This window comes from Scyliorhinus torazame, chromosome 1, assembly GCF_047496885.1.
Source record: "Scyliorhinus torazame isolate Kashiwa2021f chromosome 1, sScyTor2.1, whole genome shotgun sequence".
NCBI lineage: Eukaryota > Metazoa > Chordata > Chondrichthyes > Carcharhiniformes > Scyliorhinidae > Scyliorhinus > Scyliorhinus torazame.
In genome coordinates, this window is record NC_092707.1 from 149,364,378 (window position 1) to 149,387,370 (window position 22,993).

Below are 22,993 nucleotides of genomic sequence, written 5' to 3' on the forward strand. Positions count from 1 at the left end.
TTCAAAGGACCGACACAGATATGGCGGGTCCGTTGGCCTCTTTCTGTGCCGAAACAGTTTATGATAACACCGCCCGCGGCCAGTGCGCTGGGAGCTGGAGTCGATCGCACGAACACACACACACACACGACCTGCCTGCGCGATGGCAACTCGTCCAGACGTCGCCCGACGCGATGACGTCGAGGGAGCGTGGGGGGGGACAGGCGCGCGAGTGCGCTCGAGCTGGAGCAGCGGTTGGTGATCGGAGCTCGCGAGCGCAAGACAGGGTAGAGAACGCGGCACTTGGAGCCTTCCTCACCCCACCTCACCCAGCGGGATAAAGTGACCAGGCGCCAGTCCTGTGTGCAGACACCTGCCCACCGGACCCATTTCGGGACAGAGCTCAGCGAGAGCGGGACAACTCTCTCCGGAAACATAGCCTGACAGGGATTCATTCGCCTCGTCCCGTATCCTCAGCCGGTCGTAGGATGCCGTTGGCACAGTTAGCTGGTCCTTGGCCCAAAGTGGACCTGGTTCACCTGGAGTCCGAGGTAACTATTTGCAGCGGGCAATTAACAGACTTAGAGGGAGTATGAACTCACCCTAGAGGGGAATGTCAATTACTGGGCGATGCTTTTAAACCAGCGCCTGCGGATCGGGATGGAGTGAGGCTGACCCGAGGAGGTCCAGTGGGAACGATCTCTGTTGGGGGCGGTGGGGATTTCCTCTCCACTTGAAGGGTGGGCTTCAACCATCCCTCGCACTTTGCATCGGGGGATTCACTGAAATCACAGTCCGATCTGAAATAGAAAATTACGACTGGAAGCGCGCTTGAAATTTAACGAGTAAAGGTGTCGTGTCCACAAAATAGCAATTCGGATGGCATTGAAAATGCTGGTTATGTTGCCACACCGTGGTAATAATTATGACTTATTTTAAACAAACCTGGGTATCGTACACTTGGCAGTTACATGCTTTGTGTTATTCCATCTTCTTTGTGTAATTTTGTCTGGTGTCTGCCTCTAACTTTGGATTTTGCTAACTTCAATAATGTTGGGAATTGTTAAGTTTTACATGGAACAAACATTACATTTTTAAAGGGGGCATCATCTGTATAAAAATTGTTTGGCAAACCTGTTTTATTTGGCAAATACAGTGACCTGCATTATGTCACATATTACAGCACCGGCTTGAGATGAGAATGACACACAGGAAAAAGGACCGTGGCTCCCATGACATTATAAACACTTTTTATTGAATGCACTTATGACCTTGCGCCCTACAGCTACCAGATGGATTCCTCTCCCATGATCTTCCCTTTCCAATCAAAATAATGATTTGCCAAACACTCCGTGAAGACCAGAGCCCCCCTCGTGTAGAATGAAAACCTGAGTGATGACGAAATATTTGTGCATAGACACAGTGGGCAGGAGGGCGAGGGAGTGTAAGTAGAGCCTAACTGCTCAGTAATGCACTGGAATAATTTTATTGCAGCCTTCTGGAGATGAGCAGCAAAGCTTAGAAAATGAACAGCTGGATGTTGAACGAAAGTAGAAACATATGAAACCGAGTCAACATTTCCTGGAGGAGGAAATCGGATCGGGGCAGTATTACTGTAAACCGACTGATGGATACACCATTACGTTTCATTTGTGAATCAGAATCTGACGTCGCAGAATTAAGTGTTTTATGACTTGCTAAATCTAAATCTAATACTTCATTTTCATTTTCTTAAAAAAAAATCAAGTATTCAAACTGACAGCAAAATAGTTGAGCATATTATATTCAGTTAAACGATATACGGCAGAAATATAATTCTTCAAAAAATATTAGATTGTTTATAGTTTAATATGGGAAATAGGATGGGGAGGTGGTAATCTGCAGCCTCACTGGGGTATAATCCATTAAATTCCCTACAATGTTTTAATAAAGTATTTTGGCTTTAGTGGTCCATTGATGTCTGGACCCAGACAGTGCTGGATGAAATCTTGGTGCAGAAGTGTCAGTTGTTAAAATCCCAGACCAGACCCCAACATATGTTAGGATACCGGACAAGAACTCCAAACGTTTTTTTTAAAAATTGTAAAACTGTGAGCAAAGGATATTTCGCCCCAGGAGTTATTCCACTGACCAATAGGTGTATGGTATATTAAAAGAAACATTATTAACACAGCTTAAACTACATTAACATCACAGAAAATAGCTTACAATTAACAATGAAACAGTTCTTAATAATAAAAGGAAACACTAACTTTTTTTTAATAAACATTTTATTGAGGTTTTATTTGGTATTGTAACAGCAGCAATATAAACAATGTACATACAAATATAAACATAGTGCAAATACCACCTCCCTTCCCCACAGGTCCCACCATTAATTAACATCCTAATCTACACTAACCTACCCCACCCCCTCCCCTTCTGTGCCGATTAATTCTCTTTGAAGAAGTCGATGAATGGTTGCCACCTCCGGGCGAACCCTAACAGTGACCCTCTCATGGCGAACTTAATTTTCTCCAGGCAGAGAAAGCCAGCCATGTCCGATAGCCAGGTCTCCGACTTCTGGGGCCCTGAGTCCCTCCATGCTGGTAATATCCGCCTCCGGGCTACCAGGGAAACAAAGGCCAGAATGTCTGCCTCTTTCTCCTTCTGGATTCTCGGATCCTGCGACACCCCGAAAATCGCCACCTCTGGACTCAATGCCACCCTTGTATTTAATACCTTGGACATGACATCAGCAAACCCCTGCCAAAATCCATCAGCTTTGGACATGCGCAAAACATGGACATGGTTCACTGGCCCTCCCGCACATTTTGTGCACCTATCCTCCACCCCAAAGAATCTGCTCATCCGGGCCACTGTCATGTGGGCCCAGTGCACGACCTTGAATTGAATCAGGCTAAGTCTGGCACAAGTTACGGTTGCGTTGACTCTACGCAACGCATCCGCCCATAGACCATCCTCTATCTCTCTCCCCCCAGCTCCTCCTCCCACTTTCGCTTCCGCTCCTCGGTCTGCAGCTCCTCTGATCCCATAAGCTCCTTATAAATGTCAGAAATGCTCCCCTCACCTATCCATCCTCTAGAAACCACCCTATCCTGAATCCTCCCTAGCGGCAGGAGTGGGAAGGTTGGTACCTGTCTACGCAGAAAGTCCCGCACCTGCAGATATCGAAATTTGTTTCCCCCCCACCAATGCAAACTTCTCCTCCAGCGCCCTCATACTCTGAAAGCTCCCCTCTATAAACAAGTCCCCCATCCTCTCAATCCCCGCTCTCCGCCATATTCGGAAGCCCCCGTCCATCCTCCCCGGGCCAAACCGGTGATTATCGCAAATTGGGGAGCAGCCCGATGCTCCCACTGCTTCCACATGTCTCCTCCATTGCCCACAGACTCTCAAGGCCGCCACCACCACAGGGCTGGTGGAGTACCACGCTGGCGCGAACGGCAGAGGCGCAGTTACCAAACTTGTGCCCATGCAAGAAGCCGCCTCCATACGCCAACCCCCATGCGAACCCCCCCCCACCAGCCACTTCCAAATCATGGCTATGTTAGCCGCCCCAAAATAATTGCTAAAGTTCGGCAGTGCCAGCCCTCTCTCTCCCCAGCTCCGCCCCAGCATTACCCTCCTCACTCGCGGGGACTTGCCCCCCCCATACAAAGTCAATAACTTTATTGACCCGCTTAAAAAAGGACCGCGGAATGAAGATGGGGAGACATTGAAATACAAACAGGAATCTCGGGAGGACCGTCATTTTCATTGTTTGGACTATACCAGCTAGAGACAAGGGGAGCGCATCCCAGCTCCGGAAATCATCTTTCATCTGATCCACCAACTGGGCCAAGTTCAATTTATGTAGCCGGTTCCAGTACCGCGCAACTTGGATACCTAGGTACCTGAAACTGACCCCTACCAATCTAAACGGCAGTTCCCCCAGTCGCCTCTCCTGACCCCCCGCCTGGACCGCAAACATCTCGCTCTTCCCCATATTAAGCTTATACCCCGAAAACCGTCCGAATTCTTTTAAAATTCCCATGATTTCTTCCATCCTCTCAACTGGATCTGAAACATACAGAAGCAGGTAGTCCGCATACAGCGAGACTCTGTGCTCCACTCCCCCCCCCCCCCCCCCCACCCCCCCCCACTTCCAGCCCGTTGGTTCAGCCCCTTGAGGCCCTCAGAGTAATTGCCAGTGGCTCTATAGCCAGCGCAAACAGCAGAGGGGAGAGGGGGGCATCCCTGTCTCGTCCCCCGGTGCAGTCTAAAATAGTCTGACGTTGTCCTGTTCGTCTGTACATTTGCCACAGGAGCCTGGTATAGCAACCTGACCCAGTCAATAAAGCCCGTCCCAAATCCGAACCGCCCCAGAACCTCCCAAAAATAATCCCACTCAACCCGGTCAAAAGCTTTCTCCGCATCCATTGCGACCACTACCTCCACCTCCCTACTTTCCGGGGGCATCATGATCACGTTTAACAGCCTTCTTACATTGGCCACCAGCTGCCTGCCCGCCTGGTCCTCCACAATGACGTTCGGTACACAATCCTCAATCCTGGAGGACAACATTTTGGCCAACAGTTTGGCGTCTACGTTCAACGGAAATCGACCTGTAAGACCCACATAGCTCCGCGTTCTTGTCCCGTTTCAGGATAAGCAAAATTGTGGCCTGTGACATCGTCTGGGGCAGAACCCCCCTTTCCCTTGCCTCATTAAACACCTTCATCAGCACCAGCCCAATATCCCGGAGAACTTTTTATAGAACTCCGCTGGGTACCCGTCCGGTCCCGGGGCCTTACCCGACTGCATGGCCTTCAAGCCCTCCACTATCTCTTCCAACCCGATCGGGGCCCCAGCCCTTCTACCAGCTCCCTGTCCACCTTCGGGAAAGTCAGCCCCTCCTGGAAGTGCCTCATCCCCTCTGGCCGCGCAGGGGGTTCCGACCTGTCCAACCTGCTATAAAAATCCTGAAACGCCTTACTCACCCCTGCCGAGTCCCCAACTAAGTTCCCATCCCTGTCAATAACTTTCCCTATTTCTCTAGCTGCCTCCCTCTTTCTGGGCTTGTGTGCAAGCATCCTGCTGGCCTTCTCATCTGCTAGTATATCACCCCCCTCGCCTTTCTGAGCTGTCCCACTGCCCTCCCTGTGGTTAACAAGCCAAACTCCGCCTGTAGCCTCCGCCATTCCCTTAAAAGCCCTATCTCTGGAGTCTCCGCGTACCTCCTGTCGACTTGCAGAATCTCTTTCACCAGTCGGTCCGTCTCTGCCCTATCCGTCCTGTCCCTGTGAGCCTGGATCGAGATCAGCTCTCCTCTCACCACTGCCTTCAGCGTTTCCCAGACCACCGCTGCTGTGACCGCCCCCGTATCATTTACCTGCAGGTAATTTTGTACGCATTTCCTCAGCCTCTCGCACACCACTTCATCCGCCAATAGCCCTACATCTAACCTCCATGTGGCCGCTGATTGCTATCTGTACTAACCTGCAGGTCAACCCAGTGTGGAGCATGGTCTGAGATTGTGATCGCCGAGTACCTCGTGTCTACCACCCCTGCCAGCAAGACCCTTCCCAAAACGAAGAAATCGATCCAAGAGTATACCTTATGCACATGGGAGTAGAAGGAAAACGCCTTCACCCTAAGCTGCCTAAATCTCCATGGATCCACCCACCCCCATCTGCTCCATGAACCCTTTCAGTTCCTTTGCCATTGCTGGCACCCTGCCCATTTTCGAGCATGACCGATCCAGGCTGGGCTCAATAACTTATTAAATTCCCCTCCCATGATCAGCTTGTGCGAGTCCAGGTCCGGTATCCTCCCCAACATCCACTTTATAAATTCCACGTCATCCCAATTTGAGCATTTACATTATCCAGCACTACCTTCATCCCCTCCAGCTTACCACTAACCATAATATATCGCCCCCCACATCCGAAATTATTCTACCCACCTCAAATATCACCCGCTTATTAATCAAAATCGCAACCCCTCTAGTCTTTGTATCCAGCCCCGAGTGGAAAACCTGACTGACCCAGCCTTTCCTCAATCTAACCTGGTCCACTACTCTAAGGTGCGTCTCCTGCAGCATTATCACACCTGTCTTCAGTCCCCTCAGGTGCGTAAACACACGTGCCCTCTTAACCGGCCCATTTAACCCTCGAACATTCCAAGTGATCAGCCTAGTTGGGGGGCAAAGTGCCCCCACCCTCCGCCGATCAGCCTTCCCCTTTCTTGGACCTGCCTCCAGCCCATGCGCCGCGCCTCCTCCGGCCCACCCCCCGGCGGCCCCCGTCACCGACCTCCTCTCTGTCCCTCCACCGAAGTCCCTCCCTCGTCAGCAGAACCACTATCCCCTCTTCCCCCCCGCCCCCACCCCTTGCAACACTACTCTGAAACCTAACCCATATAATAAACTAAACATATGCACCCCCCCCCCCACTGCGCTTCCATGAGCTAGCTCACCCAGCTAGCTTGATGGCCCCCGGCGCCAAAACGTCTCCCACCTATTGTTCCCTCTCTCCCCTCCCCTCCACTCATACAAACAAATGCCCTCATCTAACAATCCCCACACAATCACCCAGCTGAAAAAAAAAACACCTACCGAAACCCAAACAAGCACGTCTCCATCCCACAAAAGTGCACATCAACGAGAAAGACATTGCCAACATCCACCAAAAAGAAAACCCAAAAACGGAAAAAACCTTCCCCCCCCCCCTTCTTAAACAGAAGAGAAAAAATAAGAGGATAAAAACAAAAAGGGCCCAATATAAGCCAATAAGTTGCATCAAAGTTTGAGGTTCTCAGCCCCTTACCAGCCCTTTCTTTTTGCGAAGTCCAGCGCCACTTCAGGCGATTCAAAATAATGATGCTGGTCCTCATACGTGACCCAAAGACGAGCCGGATACTGCAGTCCAAACTTCACCTGTTTCTTGAAGAAGATTGACTTAACTTGGTTGAAGCCTGCCCTTTTCCTAGCCACCTCCACACTCAGGTCCTGGTACACTCGCAGGATACTATTGTCCCATTTACAGCTCTGCGTTCGCTTGGCCCACTGAAGAATACATTCCTTGTCCAGGAACCTGTGGAATCTCACCACCATTGCCCTCGGAGGATCCCCCGTTCGCAGCTTCCTCGCAAGCGCTCTAAACGCCCTGTCCACCTCCCAGGGTCAGGAGAATTCCCCCTCCCCCAGCAGCTTTTCGAACATACCCGCTACGTATGCCCCAGCATCAGCTCCCTCAGCCCCCTCTGAGAGCCTGACAATTCTTAAGTTCTGCCGGCGGGACCTGTTCTCTGGGTCCTCCACGTTCTCCAGAAGCCTTATCTGCTGGTCGCACAGCATCCCCACCTCCAGCTCCACCGCTGTTTAATGCTCCTCATGCTCAGCCAGCGCCTTCTCAATCTTCTGGATCGCCCAATCCTGGGCATCCAATCTGTGCTCCAGCCGATTAATTGGGTCCAGACAGTCCCATTTCTGCTTGGCAAAGCCGTCCTGGATGACCTGCATCAACTGCTCCGTTGATTACTGCACCGACACCCCAGGGGTCCGGTCCTCGGCCATGCTGTCTCCTGCTTCAGCTTCAGCACATCTCCTACCTATCTTCCTATTTCTGCCTTTTCGTGCACTTCTGGTTCTTTTCTCCATACACCGATACGTGGAAACGGTGCCCAATTGCCTCAGGCTTTGAATTTACCGTTTAAAACTGGAAAAAAGTCCAGGAGAAAGGTCCAAAAGTACGACCAGAGCGGGAGCCACAAATGTGCGACTTACTCCTTCATAGCCGCCACCGAAAGTCCTCGGAAACACTAACTTCTAACTTATACCTTCTCTATCTCCAATTAAGCAAAGCCCATCACAGGTCAAAAACCACTTGTAAACAATGTTATCAAACACAGGGATACTTGCTTTTCTCTGGACAGATATTTATTGGAAAAGACTGCTTGGAGCGAGAGAGAGAGAAACCCTTTCAGACGCCAGTTGCAAGTCTTGCTGTCTTTGGGAAACTAAAAGTTAAACTGTCTGCTACAGACCTGGCTCCTCCAATTAATTACATCATCTTTATCCCACTCAGATTCCCTGTCCTGCTTACCTAAGTCTAAACACAGTGGGCTGGAATCTCCGATTTCCAGACTAAGTGTTGACGCCGACGTTGGAACAGTGGCATTTTATGCCAGAAAAAATGGCGCAACAGCTGCACCGATTCCGGGACCGGTGGGGGGCTTGCAGCCGCGTTGAGTAAAGCTCCCAGCTCCCACGGCAAAAATGACTGGAGAATGGCTGGGTCCGTAGCTGCGCATGCACACGACGGCCTGTGGCGGCTGCACCGTGCAACATGGCGCCGGCCGCATGCGGACCCGGCCTGACTAATAATGATCCCCAGTAATCCCCTTGCCACCTCCGGACAACCCCTACCAGTCCCCCCAGCCCTCGCCAAAGCACCCCCTCCCCGACTGTGGCGGCGCTGGACACAGTCTGCAGCTGCCATGCGGGGTCCACGGAAACCGTGGCGTGCCGTCGGGAACTCGACCCATTGGGGGCGGAGCATCAGGAGTGGGCCTCAGGTGACGTCTTAAGGCCGTCGAGTCCGCCGTTTTTGAGGGGGCGAGCATTGCAAAAGCGGTGCCGCCCTGACTCTTCCCCCCAGCCCCCCCCCCCCCCGGATTTCGGCACAAGCAGTGATTCTCCAGCTGATCGCCCAATGCGATTTTGGCGTCGGCGATCGGAGAATCCCGCCCAATGTCTCAATTTATCTACTTGTGACAATAAAGATTATTATAAATAAGTCCATTAAGCCCCTCTTTGTATACGCATACATGGTTAGAATGAATGATGATCTCATTCTTACAACATCTTAATTGCACCTTTGCAGATCACCGCTTGCCTGTAGGTTAAACCAGGATTGAGAAAAATGACTGCAACAGATAGATTACCTTAACCCAGGATTTTAATAACATTACCGCAACAGATATATATGTATACAATGTAATTTATATAAAACTTTCCTACATTCATCACACAGTTATCCAGTCAAAATGTTCTGAAAAACTGAGTTGGCATAACTAAAACAATGTGCCATCTGACAAGTCTGTAACTCTCCTCAAGAAAAAAATAATTGCTCTCACTATCTGCAAACTATTGCTCCATTTCCAACTTCCTTTTTCTTAATAAAATCCTTTAAATGTGTTCTTGTCACCCAAATCTGTAACCATCTTTCCCAAAACTCCATGTTTCAATCCATCTATTGAGGTTCCATATCAGCACTGAAAACTGCTCTTATCAAAGGCACAAAGGAAAAAGTGGACTGTGCTTTCTTGTTCTTCTTTGAACCATCTGCAGCCTTTGGCATGGTTGATCACACCATCCACCCACATCTCTACACCATTCATGGTCAGGCTGGGTGGGACTGCTCTTTCCTCGTTTTATTATTTTCTATCGAATTTAGCCAGAGCATTCCTTGCAGCTTTTCTTCCTGCTCTGCACAGTTACCTTTGTACTCTGGTGCCAACTGGATAGCCAGCTATATTAGACCGGTATTGTGTAAATGGGAGTAAATAATCTCACAGGGAAGGTACCCCGAGGTAGCAACAACCATAACATGATTGCATTTTCCATTCAGTTTGAGGGCGAGAGTAGAGTGGTTCTGAGATTATATTTTTAAGCTTAATTATGAGGCATGAAAGCTGTGCTGGCTAAAGAGAATTGGCAAATTAGTTTAAGGAATAGGTCAATAGAGGTGCGGCAGCAAACATTAAGGGGCTATTTCAGAATGCACAGAATAGATAAATTCCAATGAGAAAGTCCAATCCACCATCCATGATTAACTAGAAAGGTTAAAGATAGTACCAAACTTAAAGAAAAAAAACATGTCATTGTGCAAAAACAGGTGGCTTGTCAGATGACTGAACCGAATATAAGGAACAGCAAAGGATGACTAAAGGATTAATAAGGAGGGAAACATTAGAGCACGGGGGAAAGTGAGCCAGAAATATAAAAACAGATTGAGCTTTTATAGCATTTTATAACATTGTGGGCGGGATCACTTTGGCAAATCTGCATATTAAAGCGAAACCGCTCGTCCAGGTGGCACTGCCAGGGGGACAGGTTGGCACTGCCATGATGCCAAGCTGGCATTTTTTGCTCAGTGGCGATTGGGCCAGGGGGTCCCCTGCGCACATGTTTGGGTGGGGGGTACAGGGGCCTTCCCATAGTGTGTTTGGGTGGGCGGGGATCGCTTCAGGGGTTCTAGAGATCGGGTGCCATTTAAAAATGGCAAGCGGAGCTCCTCAGTGCACAAAAGGGAGCCATGTGCGGCCTCGGCCGCGCATTCCCTGCTTGGGCCCCTATCTAACCCAGGTGCCTTTTTATAGTTTTCCCTCATGCTCTAATATTTCCCTCCTTATTAATCCTTTAGTCAACCTTTGCTGTTCCTTATTTTCGGTCCACCTAGTAAGGACCTAAAGAGAGAGCTAAGAAGAGCCAGGAGGGGACATGAGAAGTCTTTGGCAGGTAGGATCAAGGATAACCCTAAAGCTTTCTACAGATATGTCAGGAATAAAAGAATGACTAGGGTAAGAGTAGGGCCAGTCAAGGACAGTAGTGGGAAGTTGTGCGTGGAGTCCGAGGAGATAGGAGAGGTGCTAAATGAATATTTTTCGTAAGTATTCACACAGGAGAAAGACAATGTTGTCGAGGAGAATACTGAGATTCAGGCTACTAGACTAGAAGGGCTTGAGGTTCATAAGGAGGAGGTGTTAGCAATTCTGGAAAGTGTGAAAATAGATAAGTCCCCTGGGCCGGATGGGATTTATCCTAGGATTCTCTGGGAAGCTAGGGAGGAGATTGCTAAGCCTTTGGCTTTGATCTTGAAGTCATCTTTGTCTACAGGATTAGTGCCAGAAGACTGGAGGATAGCAAATGTTGTCCCCTTGTTCAAGAAGGGGAGTAGAGACAACCTCGGTAACTATAGACCAGTGAGCATTACTTCTGTTGTGGGCAAAATCTTGGAAAGGTTTATAAGAGATGGGGTGTATAATCATCTGGAAAGGAATAATTTGATTAGAGATAGTCAACACGGTTTTGTGAAGGGTAGGTCGTGCCTCACAAATCTTATTGAGTCCTAAACAGGGGACCGCCGATGGCGATAATTGCACAATGCACCGGTACCAGGTCCGGGAAAGAATCCTGCGCTGGGCCAGGCAGTCCAAAAGCTGCAGCTGGGAAGGTCACTAGATCTGGATCTATCAGGACGGTGGGGCTGACCTGGCCAAGCGCTGGGCCGAATTTAACAAAGTGAAGGCTGCGTTGTACAGAAACGGCGTGAGAATTGGAATGCTGTACCCAGCCAAGCTCTGGGTCACGTATCAAGGCAGGGAGCACTTTTTAACGGTCCCTGCGGATGCTGAGAATTCGGAGCAGAGAATGGACTGCCAAAGCGGCAGCGATGGAGAGCCCGCAGAATGAGACTCTTATAATACAATGTTGAATGAAAGTCTTTGGCAGGTAGAACGGAGAAGGATGAGGGGCGACTTGATAGAGGTTTATAAAATGATCAAGGGAATAGATAGAGTAGACAGTCAGAGACTTTTTCCCCGGGTGGAACAAACCATTACGAGGGGACATAAATTTAAGGCGAAAGGTGGAAGATATAGGAGGGATATCAGAGGTAGGTTCTTTAACCAGAGAGTAGTGGGGGCATGGAATGCACTGCCTGTGGAAGTAGTTGAGTCAGAAACATTAGGGACCTTCAAGCAGCTATTGGATAGGTACATGGATTACGGTAAAATGATATAGTGTAGATTTATTTGTTCTTAAGGGCAGCACGGTAGCATTGTGGATAGCATAATTGCTTCACAGCTCCAGGGTCCCAGGTTCGATTCCGGCTTGGATCACTGTCTGTGCGGAGTCTGCACATCCTCCCCGTGTCTGCGTGGGTTTCCTCCGGATGCTCCGGTTTCCTCCCACAGTCCAAAGATGTGCAGGTTAGGTGGATTGGCCATGATAAATTGCCCTTAGTGTCCACAATTGCCCTTGGTGTTGGGTGGAGATGTTGAGTTTGGGTAGGGGGCTCTTTCCAAGAGCCGGTGCAGACTCAAAGGGCCGAATAGCCTCCTTCTGCACTGTAAATTCAATGATAATCTATGATTAATCTAGGACAAAGGTTCGGCACAACATCGTGGGCCGAAGGGCCTGTTCTGTGCTGTATTTTCTATGTTCTATGTTCTATGAAAGTCTTCTCCCTTTCACGTTTTGTACAGTCAACAGTAGACCATTGCCACAGACGAGTATGTTACTAATAACCAGAATGGGGAGGTCACACCCTCCACGTTCTGGGAGGCGCTAAAGGCTGTGATCAGGGGTGAAATTATCGCTTAGAAAGCACAAAGGGAGAGGGGAGAGAGGGCGGCTAGGCAACAGCTAGTCGATTCCATACTGGAAGTAGATCGGCGATATTCCGAGGCCCCGACCGCAGAGCTCCTGGTGGAGAGCCCATTATTTCACACAGAACTACTTAAATTTTTACAATCCAACACCACAAATTGCTGCCACAGTACTTCTCCGAGGCTTAAATGTCTCTTAATTCGCCTCCAGCTTTTCTTTAATAAAGGTCCATACTTCGTCTGGTGTTTCGAAGTAGAAGTCCCTTTCCTCATGTTTGCCCCACAGGCGGGCTGGGTACAGCATCCCAAACTTCACCCCCTTCTTAAAGAGGGTTGTTTTTGCCCGATTGAACCCAGCTCGCCTCTTGGCCAAATCTGCTCCCAGGTCCTGATAAATACGCAACTCACAGTTCTCCCACTTGCTGCCCCGTTCTTTCTTGGCCCATCGCAAAATGTGTTCCTTGTCCATAAAACGGTGAAAACGTACCACCATGGCCCTCGGCGGTTCGTTCGCTCTGGGCTTCCTCGCGAGGGCTTTGTGTGCTCTGTCCACTTCCAGGGGCCGAGGGAACGCCCCAGCCCCCATCAACTTCTCCAACATGTCCGTCACATCGGCCCTCGCATCCGATCCCTCACTGCCTTCAGGGAGGCCAACAATTCTGAGATTCTGTCTCCTGGACCTATTCTCCAGGTCCTCCAGCTTCTCCTGTGTTCTTTTCTGGAGGTCGTTCATCATCCCCACCTTGCTTTCCAGTACGGTTATATACTCCTCATGCTCGGACAACTTTTGTTCGCCCTCCTGGATCGCTCTCCCGTGGGTTTCCTGATTCTGACCAACTTGATCAATCGAAGCCTTAATCGGGTCTAGCGTGTCCTTCTTCAGCTTGGCGAAGCAATCCTCAAAAAACTTCACCAGCTGCTCCGTCGACCACTGCGCCCTCTCCCCGCGGCCCTTGCCTTCCGCCATGCTGTCCCGTGCTACCAGCTCTGCTTGCTTCTCCCTTATAGGAATTTGTCGTCTCACCCGACCACTTCTGGTCCAATTCTCCATACACCGGAGGGGGATTTCTTCTTACTGTCTCACTCTTCACTGATTTATTCCATAAAATCCGAACAAAACCGGGGGAAAAAGGTCCAAAAGTCCGTTACAGGCGGGAGCTATCAAATGTGCGACCTATCCCTCCATGGCCGCCACCGCAAGTCCGTCATCAAAAAAGCATTTAAGACCTTCTACCATGGGCTGTACACCTCGAAGCCCCCAGCAGGAGGCTCGGAGATGAAGCAGTTTCTTGATGGACTAGACATGCCAGTCGTGGGGTAGGACAGGAAACGGGGCCTGGAAGCACCGCTAGAACTGGGAGAGGTCATGGAGAGTATTAGCTCCATGCAGGCGGGAACGACGCCGGGACCAGACGGTTTCCCGGTGGACTTCTACAAAAGATTTGCAACAGCACCGACCCCGCACCTGCAGGAGATGTTCACAGACTCACTGGCGAGGGGCGCACTGCCACCTACGCTGATACCTAAAAAAGACAAAGGCTCAACAGAATACAATTCCTGCAGGCCCATCTTGCCACTAAATGTAGATGCAAAAATACTGGCCAAGATCCTAGCCAAAAGGCTGGAGGACTGCGTACCAGAGGTGGTTGCAGAAGACCAGATGGGCTTTGTCGAGGGTAGACAGCTAACCTCGAACATCAGGTGTCTGCTGAACGTGATCATGACCCCACCTGGGGAGAGAACACCTGAGGTGATCATCTCCCTGGACGCTGAAGAGACCTCCGATAGAGTTGAATGGAAGCATAGAGATGCTGGAGTGGTTCGGGCTTGGAACATGGTTCATCGCCTGGGTGAAACCCCTGTACAATGCTCCCAAGGCGAGCGTACGGACAAATACCACCTGCTCCCAGTACTTCCAGCTGCATAGAGGCACAGGGCATGAATGCCTGTTATCCTAGGTGCTGTTTGCTTTAGCGATCGAACCATTAACGATCACACTTAGTGCGGCAAAGAATTGGAATGGGACCCGGAGAGGAGACAGAGAGCATCGAGTCTCAATCTATGCAGATGACCTGCTCCTCTACATCTCAGATCTGCGAAGCAGCATCGAAGGAATCATGGCACTCTTGAAAGAGTTTGGAACCTCGGGCTACAAACTTAACTTGAGCAAAAGTGAGATCTTCCCGGTGAACCTGCAAGGGGGAGGGGCAGAGCTTGGAGGGGCTCCCTTTTAAACAGGCCCGGCACAAATTCCGTTACCTGGGGATCCAAATCACTCACGACTGGACAGGGATCCACAAGTAGAACCTGACCAACCTGACCGAGGAAGTTAAATAGGACCTGCAGAGATGGAACACACTCCACTCTCCCTGGAGGGGAGGGTGCAGACGATCAAAATCAACGTACTGCCCAGGTTCCTCTTCCAGTTTAGATCCATCCCAATCTACATCCCCAAGGCCTTTTTCAACTCACTGGACAAATTGATTATGGCATTTGAATGGGGGGTGAAGAATGCAAGGATCCCAAAGAGTGTACTGCAGAAAACAAGATCCATGGGTGGCCTCGCCCTCCCAAACCTGCAATATTACTACTGGGAATGACCACAGAGAGTGTAAAGGGGTGGATCAAGGAGCCAGAAGCCGGGTGGGTGCTTATGGAGGAGGGCTCCTGCAGAGGGACCTCCCAAGGACCCTAGCCACGGCGGCACTCACATCCCCACCTAATAAATATTCAACGAGCCCAGTGGTGGTAGCAACACTCCAGTCGTTAACTGCGATAGCATTTCGGGTTAACCAAAATGTCTGATAAAGCCCCCATCTGCAACAACCACAGGTTCACGCCAACGACTATGGATGCCACCTTCAAAAAGGGGAGACAGGACGGGGGACGCTGACAGTTGGGGACTTTTACACCAACAACAGGTTAACAATGCTCAAAGTGCTGACAGAAAGATTCCAGTTGACCGGGGAAACAAACTTGGGTATTTACAACTTAAAAACATCCTGCGAAGGGAAACCAGGACGTACCCACGGCCACCACGACAATCACTGCTAGAGGACCTGCTGGACGCAGACATCTTAGGGAAAGGGAACTAAGGTGACATGTAAGGGCGACTGCTAAGGGGTGGCCAACAGCCAACTGAACGAGACGAGGGAGAAGTGGGAGGAGGACTTGGGGTTTGAAATAGGGTGGGGACTCTGGAGCGAAGCACTACACAGGGTCAACTCCACATCCACCTGCGCAAGGCTAAGCCTAATGCAGTCAAAAGTGGTACACAGAGCCCACTTAACCAGAACCCGAATGAGCAGGTTCTTCCCAGAGGTGGAGGATATATGTGAATGGTGCCAAGTTGTCCCGGCCACATGTTCTGGCCTTGCCCCCGACTCGCTGGGTTTTGGACAACCTTCTTTGGCAATGTCCAAAGTGGGGATGATGGTGGAGCCATGCCTGAGTCTTCGGGGTATCCGAACAGCCAGATCTCTTCATGGCAGGGAGGGCCGATGTCCTTGCCTTTACCTCCCTAATCGCCCGCCGGAGAATCCTGCTCAGTTGGTGGTCAGCAGCACCACCCAAAGCTGCAGACTGGCTGTCCGACCTGTCGGAATTTCTCCAAATAGAGAAAATTAAATTCGCCATCCAAAGGTCAGAAGAGGGCTTCCATAAAACATAGGAGCCATTCGCTCGGTTGTTCCAGGACCTGTCTGTAGCCAACAGCTAGGAAGCCAAAGTTCAGGAAAAGGTAGCCATGACACAGTAGGGACGTTGGCGGGAGGGGGGGTGGCGCGTCGGGGGAACATGCAACTCAATTAAGCCAGACTAGAGAACCAGGAGACACAAGCTTGGGGGGGGGGGGGGGGGGGGGGGGGGGGGTGCAACAACAACCTGAATTTTTTTACAAAGGAGGAAATCGTGACATATCTATGTAAATAGTTAAAGTCGATCTATGTCTAAATAGTTCTCGCTTTACTTCTTACATTCTCTTGTTTAACTCCCACTGTTTTTTGTCTGTAAACAATCTCTGGCTTTAAAAGATTAGGAACGAAGCCATGTTTCGAGCTGAATTATGGGACTCCTTGCAAATGTACGAATCGTTCCACTTGTTTAATGGCAAAAGTGGGGATCATAGAATCAGAGATGTATGGAGCTGTGTAGGGGTAAGGTATTTGAGGATAGAGAGAATTTAAAATATATATATATATATATATATACTTTTATTCAAATTTTCAACATTTCAACATTTTTACAACACACAAACCCAACCCCAACATGCTCCTCCCCTCCCACCCCACCCCTTGACGGGAATCAGATCCCCAAAATGTAAGACAAACAAACCCCACCTCTGGTGGAACCCCTCATCTGCCCTTCACAGAGCAAATATCACCTCTCCAAATACAGGAACTCCATTAGATTCTACAGCCATGCCGAGGCACGCGGGGGGGGGGGGGGGGGGGGGGGGAGAGAAGCTGACCTCCAACCCAACAGAACCCTTCTTCGAGCAATCGATGAGGCGAAGGCTAAAACATCTCCCCACCCCCACTCGTCTGCAGCTCCGGCAAGTCTGACACCCCGAATATGGTCTCTCGGGGCCCAGCTCCAAATCCACATGCAGGACCTCCAAAATGGTGCTGAAAAACTCCCCCAAAGTTTCTCCAACTTTGGCCAGCACCAGAACATATGGACATGGTTGGCTGAACCCCTCCCACACCGCTCGCAACTATCCTCCACCCCCTCAAACAGCCGGCTCATCCTTGCCTTCGTTAAGTGCGCCCTGTACACCACTTTTAATTGAATCAACACCAGCCTTGCGCATGAGGTCGAGGCGATAACCCTTCAAAGCACTTTGCACAATTGTCCTTCCTCCAACACCACCCCCAACTCTTCCTCACACTTGGCCTTAATCCTTTAAATAGACTCCTTGCCCTCCTCCACAGATCGCCAAAACGACCCCACTTTCTAGCCTCCCCACCGACAACACTTCCTCCAACAGTGAGGAGGACGGTGCCACCAGATGATTCGGGAAAACCTTTCTTGTGAAATTCCTAACCTGCATATACCTGAACCCATCCTCATGCTGGAGCCCATACTTCACCCCCAATTCCTCCAAGCTTGAAAACTGCCTCTCCGAAAACAGATCCGTCATCTCTTTCACCGCGTTCTCTTCCCATCCCCGGAACCTCGCATCCATCCTCCCTGGCTCAAACCCATGATTTCCTCTTATTGACAACCCTCGACCTTGCCCTCATCTTGAAGTGCTGTCGGAATAGCCCCCAAATCTTCATCGTGGCTTCCACCACAGGACTACCCGAGTACTTCCCTGGGGTGAATGGTAGCGGCGCCGTTGCCAGCGCCCGCTACAAGAACCCACCTCCATCCGAACCCACAAAGCCTCTGTCTCTCTCCTCCAGCCCCGAACCTTCTCTGCATTCGGAAGAGCCAAACCCTCTTGACTGCTGCCCCCTTTGGAACACGGCCTTCCTTATCCTGGCTACCTTCCCTACCCACACAGCTGTCTGCCCTTGTCGAACCCCATCTGATCCTCACCCACCACCTTTGGAAGGTAGCCTTCCAACCTCACCGCCAACACCTTTGCCAATATCTGAGTGTCTATGTTCAGTAGAGAAATGGGCCTGTACGACCAACATTCCACTGGATCCTTCTCCTGTTTGAGTAATAATGAGATGGATACCTGCCTCATCATCTCTGGCAATACTCCCCTTACTATCGAGTCCTCAAAACATTTCTACCATCAGCGGTGCCAACTTGTCGTTGAAGTTTTTATAAAATTCTACCTGGAACCCATCCGTCTTGCCCGACTGCATCTTCCCTATCAATGCCTGCCCTTCCTCCACCCCCATTCATTCCTCCAATCTGGCCCTCTCCTCCTCTCCCACCTTCAGACACTCCAGTTGTTCCAAAAACTCCCTCATCTCCTACTCATCCTCCGGCGGCTCCGACTTGTACATGCCCCTGGAAAAGTCCTCAAACGCCTTGTTCACCTGCTCCGCCACCACTATCAACCCACCCGTTCTATCCCTAATCCACTCAATCTCCCTTGCTGCTGCCTGCTGATGGAGCTGGCCCGCCAGCAGTCGACTGGCCTTCTCATCATACTAATAAACCACCCCCCTTGCTCGCCTCAACTATCGAACCACCCTTGCCATGAATGGAAGATCAGACTTCGCCTGCAACTCCTTTCTCCTCGCCAACAGTCCCAGCTATGGGTCTTCCGCATACTTTTCATCTACCTCCAAAATCTCTCCTATCAACCGCTACCATTCCTCCTGCGCCTGCCAATCCATCTTTGCCTTGAATTAAATGGCCTCACCCCTCACTACCACTTTCAACGTTTCCCAAACCACCAACGACAAAACCCCCCCATTTCGGATAAACTACACATACTCCTCAATCACCTTCCCCATTTTAATGCATTTTAAAAATAAATTGAGATTACCCAATTATTTTTTTCAATTAAGGGGCAATTTAGTGTGGCCAATCCACCTAACCGCCACAATCTTTGGGTTGTGGGGGTGAAATCGACGCAGACACAAGGAGAATGTGCAAACTCCACGTAGACAGTGACCTGGGCTGGGTCCCACCCCCACCCCCACGAAGGGACCAGCAAACGCGGCCGGAACCTGTCCACCTTCGTCTCCAACATCATATGCCAAACCACCCACCCCCCAAATCCGGTAACCAGCACCACCAGCCTCCCTTCCAACGCCCCCATCATTGTCACGTATCTGCCCCCCTGGTCCACCATCACCATTAGGAACCTCACTCGTTTACTCCCTGGTATCGCCCAGGCTACATTGTCGAAGTCCGAATGGAATACCCGACTCACCCAGCCCTTCCTCAGTCTCATCTGGTCCTTTACCTTCAGTTGGGTCTCCTGTAAAAGCATCTGATCCGCCTTCTTCACCGGACCCGCGCTCTCATCACCGGACCCCCCCAACCCTCACATGCTCATTACCACTCTGACCGAGGGTCTCTGCCTCCACCCTTCCTACCTGCCATGACCATCTTCCCAGGCCCTACCTAGCAGGCATGACGCAGCTCCGCCCCAGTCACCGTCTCAGCACCACCTTTTTCCCCCTCCCCCACCAGCCACCTGTCCTCCTTCCCAGAAACCCCTCCACCACTTCCTCTCAAAAACACCTCACCCAATTTCATCCCCATCCCCTCACCATTGACACCTCCTAATCTGTCTGTACAGATTCCAACGACAGTGGCCCCTCCTCCCACCCGTTCACTCGCCAACATTACGTTTGCTGGTACGGTGGCCATTCCCCCACAGTGAAAAAACACATCAACTCCAAACCCCCACACACCTACCAGCTCCAAACTCACAACACCCCACATCCAAACAAACCCCAAAACTAAACAAGCATAAATCACCACCAATCCTCCCAAATAACCCCAACCCAAACATCTATTACCAAAACAATTAACCACAACATCTATAATGGGAAAGTATAACACAATGGTAAAAAACAGTTAAGCCCAATCCCAGGCCTTCTGCCTTCACGAACGCTTCCGCCACCATCTCAAAGTAGTAGTCCCTGCCATTGTGTGTGACCCTCGGCTTCACTGAGTACACCACACCAAACCGCACATTGCATTTATACAACGCCGCCTTAGCATGACCACAGGCCTCCCGTCTCCTTGCCAGCTCTGTTGTCAGATCCTGATATAATATATATCATTTCCATCCCACTCCACAGCCCGCTTCTGCTTCGTCCACCTCAGCACCTTCTCCTGCACTTGAAAATTGTGAAAGCGGACAATCACCACAGCTCTCGATGGTTCATTTGTCCTCGGTTTCGACTGGAGCGACTGATGGGTCCTGTCCAATTTGTACTGGGAGGGAGCCTCCCCCTTTCCCCATCACTTTCGGCAGCATGTCAGCGGAATACTCCATAGGCTCCGGTCCTCCACCCCCTCAGACACACCCACAATCCTCAGATTATGCTTTTGTGACCTGTCCCAGGTCTTCTACTTTTTCTCTCAGCCCTCTGTTGATCTCTGCCACCTTCCACAGCTCCTCGCCCATCGAGGTGATCTGGTCACTGCCGTGACAATGCCTCCTCCACCCCCTTCATTTTCTCCCCTTGCTCCTGCACTGCTGTCGAAATCTTCACCAACTCCTCTCTCATCAGGGCAAAGAAAGCTCTCATCCAACCGCTCCTTAATCGAGGCCATCCTCTCTGACTGATGCCATTCAAATGTTTTGAGAACAAATGCTTAAATTCCCAGGCTATCTCTTTAGCCATCTTTTCCACCGTGCTAAGCGTGGCCCCACTCGATAGGCTCTCTCCTATCATCTGTACCCATGCAGCACTCCTCGCCACACTTGGGCGACGGACTATCGCTCACTCCCCCTGGATTATGTTTTCCATTTCTTGACATTCTACAAATGCCTCAGACCTTCCCACAGCTTCTTACAAAAGAACTTTCCAAAAATCTGGGTGCAAAGGGTCTAGAAAAGACCACTCTTGCAGGAGTCACCAAATACTCGACCTTCATCTACATGCCGCAAACGGAAGTCTGAAGATAGAGGGAATTAAAAGAGAGAAAAACACCAAAACTAAACACATTTGGATAAAATTTCAGGTTCAAGAATTACAGCATAACACTGGAATGTGGAAAATTGAAGTGAGAGAAAATATGATTTATGATATCATGTCACAGCATAGCTTGGCTGTGACTGTGTATACAATGTTACCTGGTTAATTCGTATCAAATAGCTGATGAAATATTCAGTACTTTGTACATCTGATTTGGCATTATAGATATTTCTTCACTTTGACTAACCTATTGCTGTATATGTATTGCAATATTGTAAATTCCCCTGTAAAGAAGTTAAGAACACCCGACACCTTTGTGCAATCTCTCCTATCTCCCACCTATCACTGACCTTCTACTTTGTTCCACCTGCCCCTCCGCTTATACAGTATAAAATCAATAACATTTCTTCCTTTCTTAAGCTTTGAAGAAGCCATGCGGACTCAAAACATTAACTGCTTCTCTCCCCACAAGTGCTGCCAGACCTGCAGACTTTTCCAGTATTTTTCTGCTTTTAATTTGGAAGACCTTGCTGTTATCACTTTGGATTTATAATATTCTTTGTACATTAGGATGAATATTCCTGTCATTTGTTGAGAGGAACCATTGGGCCCTGTGTTCCACACTGTCAATATCTTTAGGTGGAAGTTGATCTCATGGTTTGGTTTTTGTATCCCCACATTCTCTTCCCTAGGAACATCCTGTGCAATAATGGAAGGATCATAAACCAGTTTGCAATTTGAAGTGATTGTTCCTTCCTGGTTTTCATACTGTACTAGGGAGGTTTATGGGCTCCCATAATCCATACAGTGGTAGGGGTGGATAGGACCTGTGTTAGACCCACTGAACTAGTGAACCCTGTTGGATGCTTACTCAGCATTTAGAACTGAACCACTGGTCTCCATTTTTGATGACTGTTTGGAGTGTGCTATAAATGCTACGTTTTTTGACTCAGATGAAAATATTATAACTAGCCAGAGACTTGCTCCCCTCCAAGTGGCAGATATTTGGAAATAAAACTTGCAACAATATATACTTGATGGTGGAGATCTCTTCTTGTTAAAATGATGTCTTTGTATCTAATTTGACATACAAACTATTTGGCTGTCTTCTTTTATTTCATGATGCCCAGTGACGATCAAATTCAGAGTATCTATTGATCTATGTTCTTGGGAGTGCCGATCATGAAAACGCAATGTAAATGTCATAGTATTTGGCAGAGTGACTGACACCTGCTCAAAATTAACTACAGTGAAGTGAAATTTTTTCATAATGGGAATTCCTGAAGATGAAATGTTCACTCAAATTAGAATGGAATAACTTCATTGTACTTCATGTCCACTCTTTTTTCATAAAGCTTTGCAAAAGTATGTTGCATACTTTTTCAAATTATATATTACATAAAATGTAATACAGTGGAATTTCTTTCAAAACAGTACATGGTACTCTGGGTGGTGTCTCATTGTACTTACAATTGCAGGGTATAGTTACAAAATACATTTTCTGTCAAATGTACTCTGGTGCATACAGCTGGAGGAATTTTCCATGGCTTCCGGCCCTCTGTGTACATTGACGGGAGTATGTAGACCTGGACTTTGGAATATGCCAGTCTGCAACAGTTGGTCGTGGACAGCTCTTTGCACTGGAAGGTTGGCAAGTTTAAGGCAAACCAAAGAGCATCTTTCACGAAGTTGATGGTTCTCTCACAGTAATTAATGTTTGTCTCTGTGTGTCCCTGGGAATAGTCAATAGAGCACAGTCCTTCTTTATGGGGTTGCTTAGGATGAACTTCAACAAAAAACACTGCATCTCTTTCCTGATCTCATTTGCAAATGCACATTTCAGAAGGAGCTGGGCAACAGTCTGCGCCAAGGGCAGTATACAGTGGTTCTGAAACTCTGGTGTTTATGAAGGATTTGATAGGGCTGTCACTTTCTCATCGTCAGCCAAGCTTGTTCTTGGTGCTTGTTTGAAAGGTGTAGCATTTTGCCAAATGTCAGTTTGGTCAGAGAACCATCCAGCAGGATCCATCATCCCCTTTTCCTGCAGGGTCTCCAGGACATTGTGTGGATCACGG

At 49.4% G+C, this 22,993-nt stretch overlaps 1 protein-coding gene across 2 annotated transcripts in view; it reads left to right on the forward strand.

The window, feature by feature from the left end:
• Nucleotides 1–203: 203 nt before the first annotated feature.
• The window catches only part of rps6ka1 (ribosomal protein S6 kinase a, polypeptide 1), a 491,911-nt gene continuing 469,121 nt past the window's right edge, over nucleotides 204–22,993 (forward strand). The window contains exon 1 of one of the 2 annotated variants that reach the window (XM_072501006.1): nucleotides 204–530. In XM_072501006.1, the coding sequence (XP_072357107.1) occupies nucleotides 468–530 (63 nt within the window). In that variant the 5' untranslated portion in view covers nucleotides 204–467. The remainder of the gene's footprint in view (nucleotides 531–22,993) is intronic. The other variant, XM_072501007.1, reaches the window with a different exon arrangement.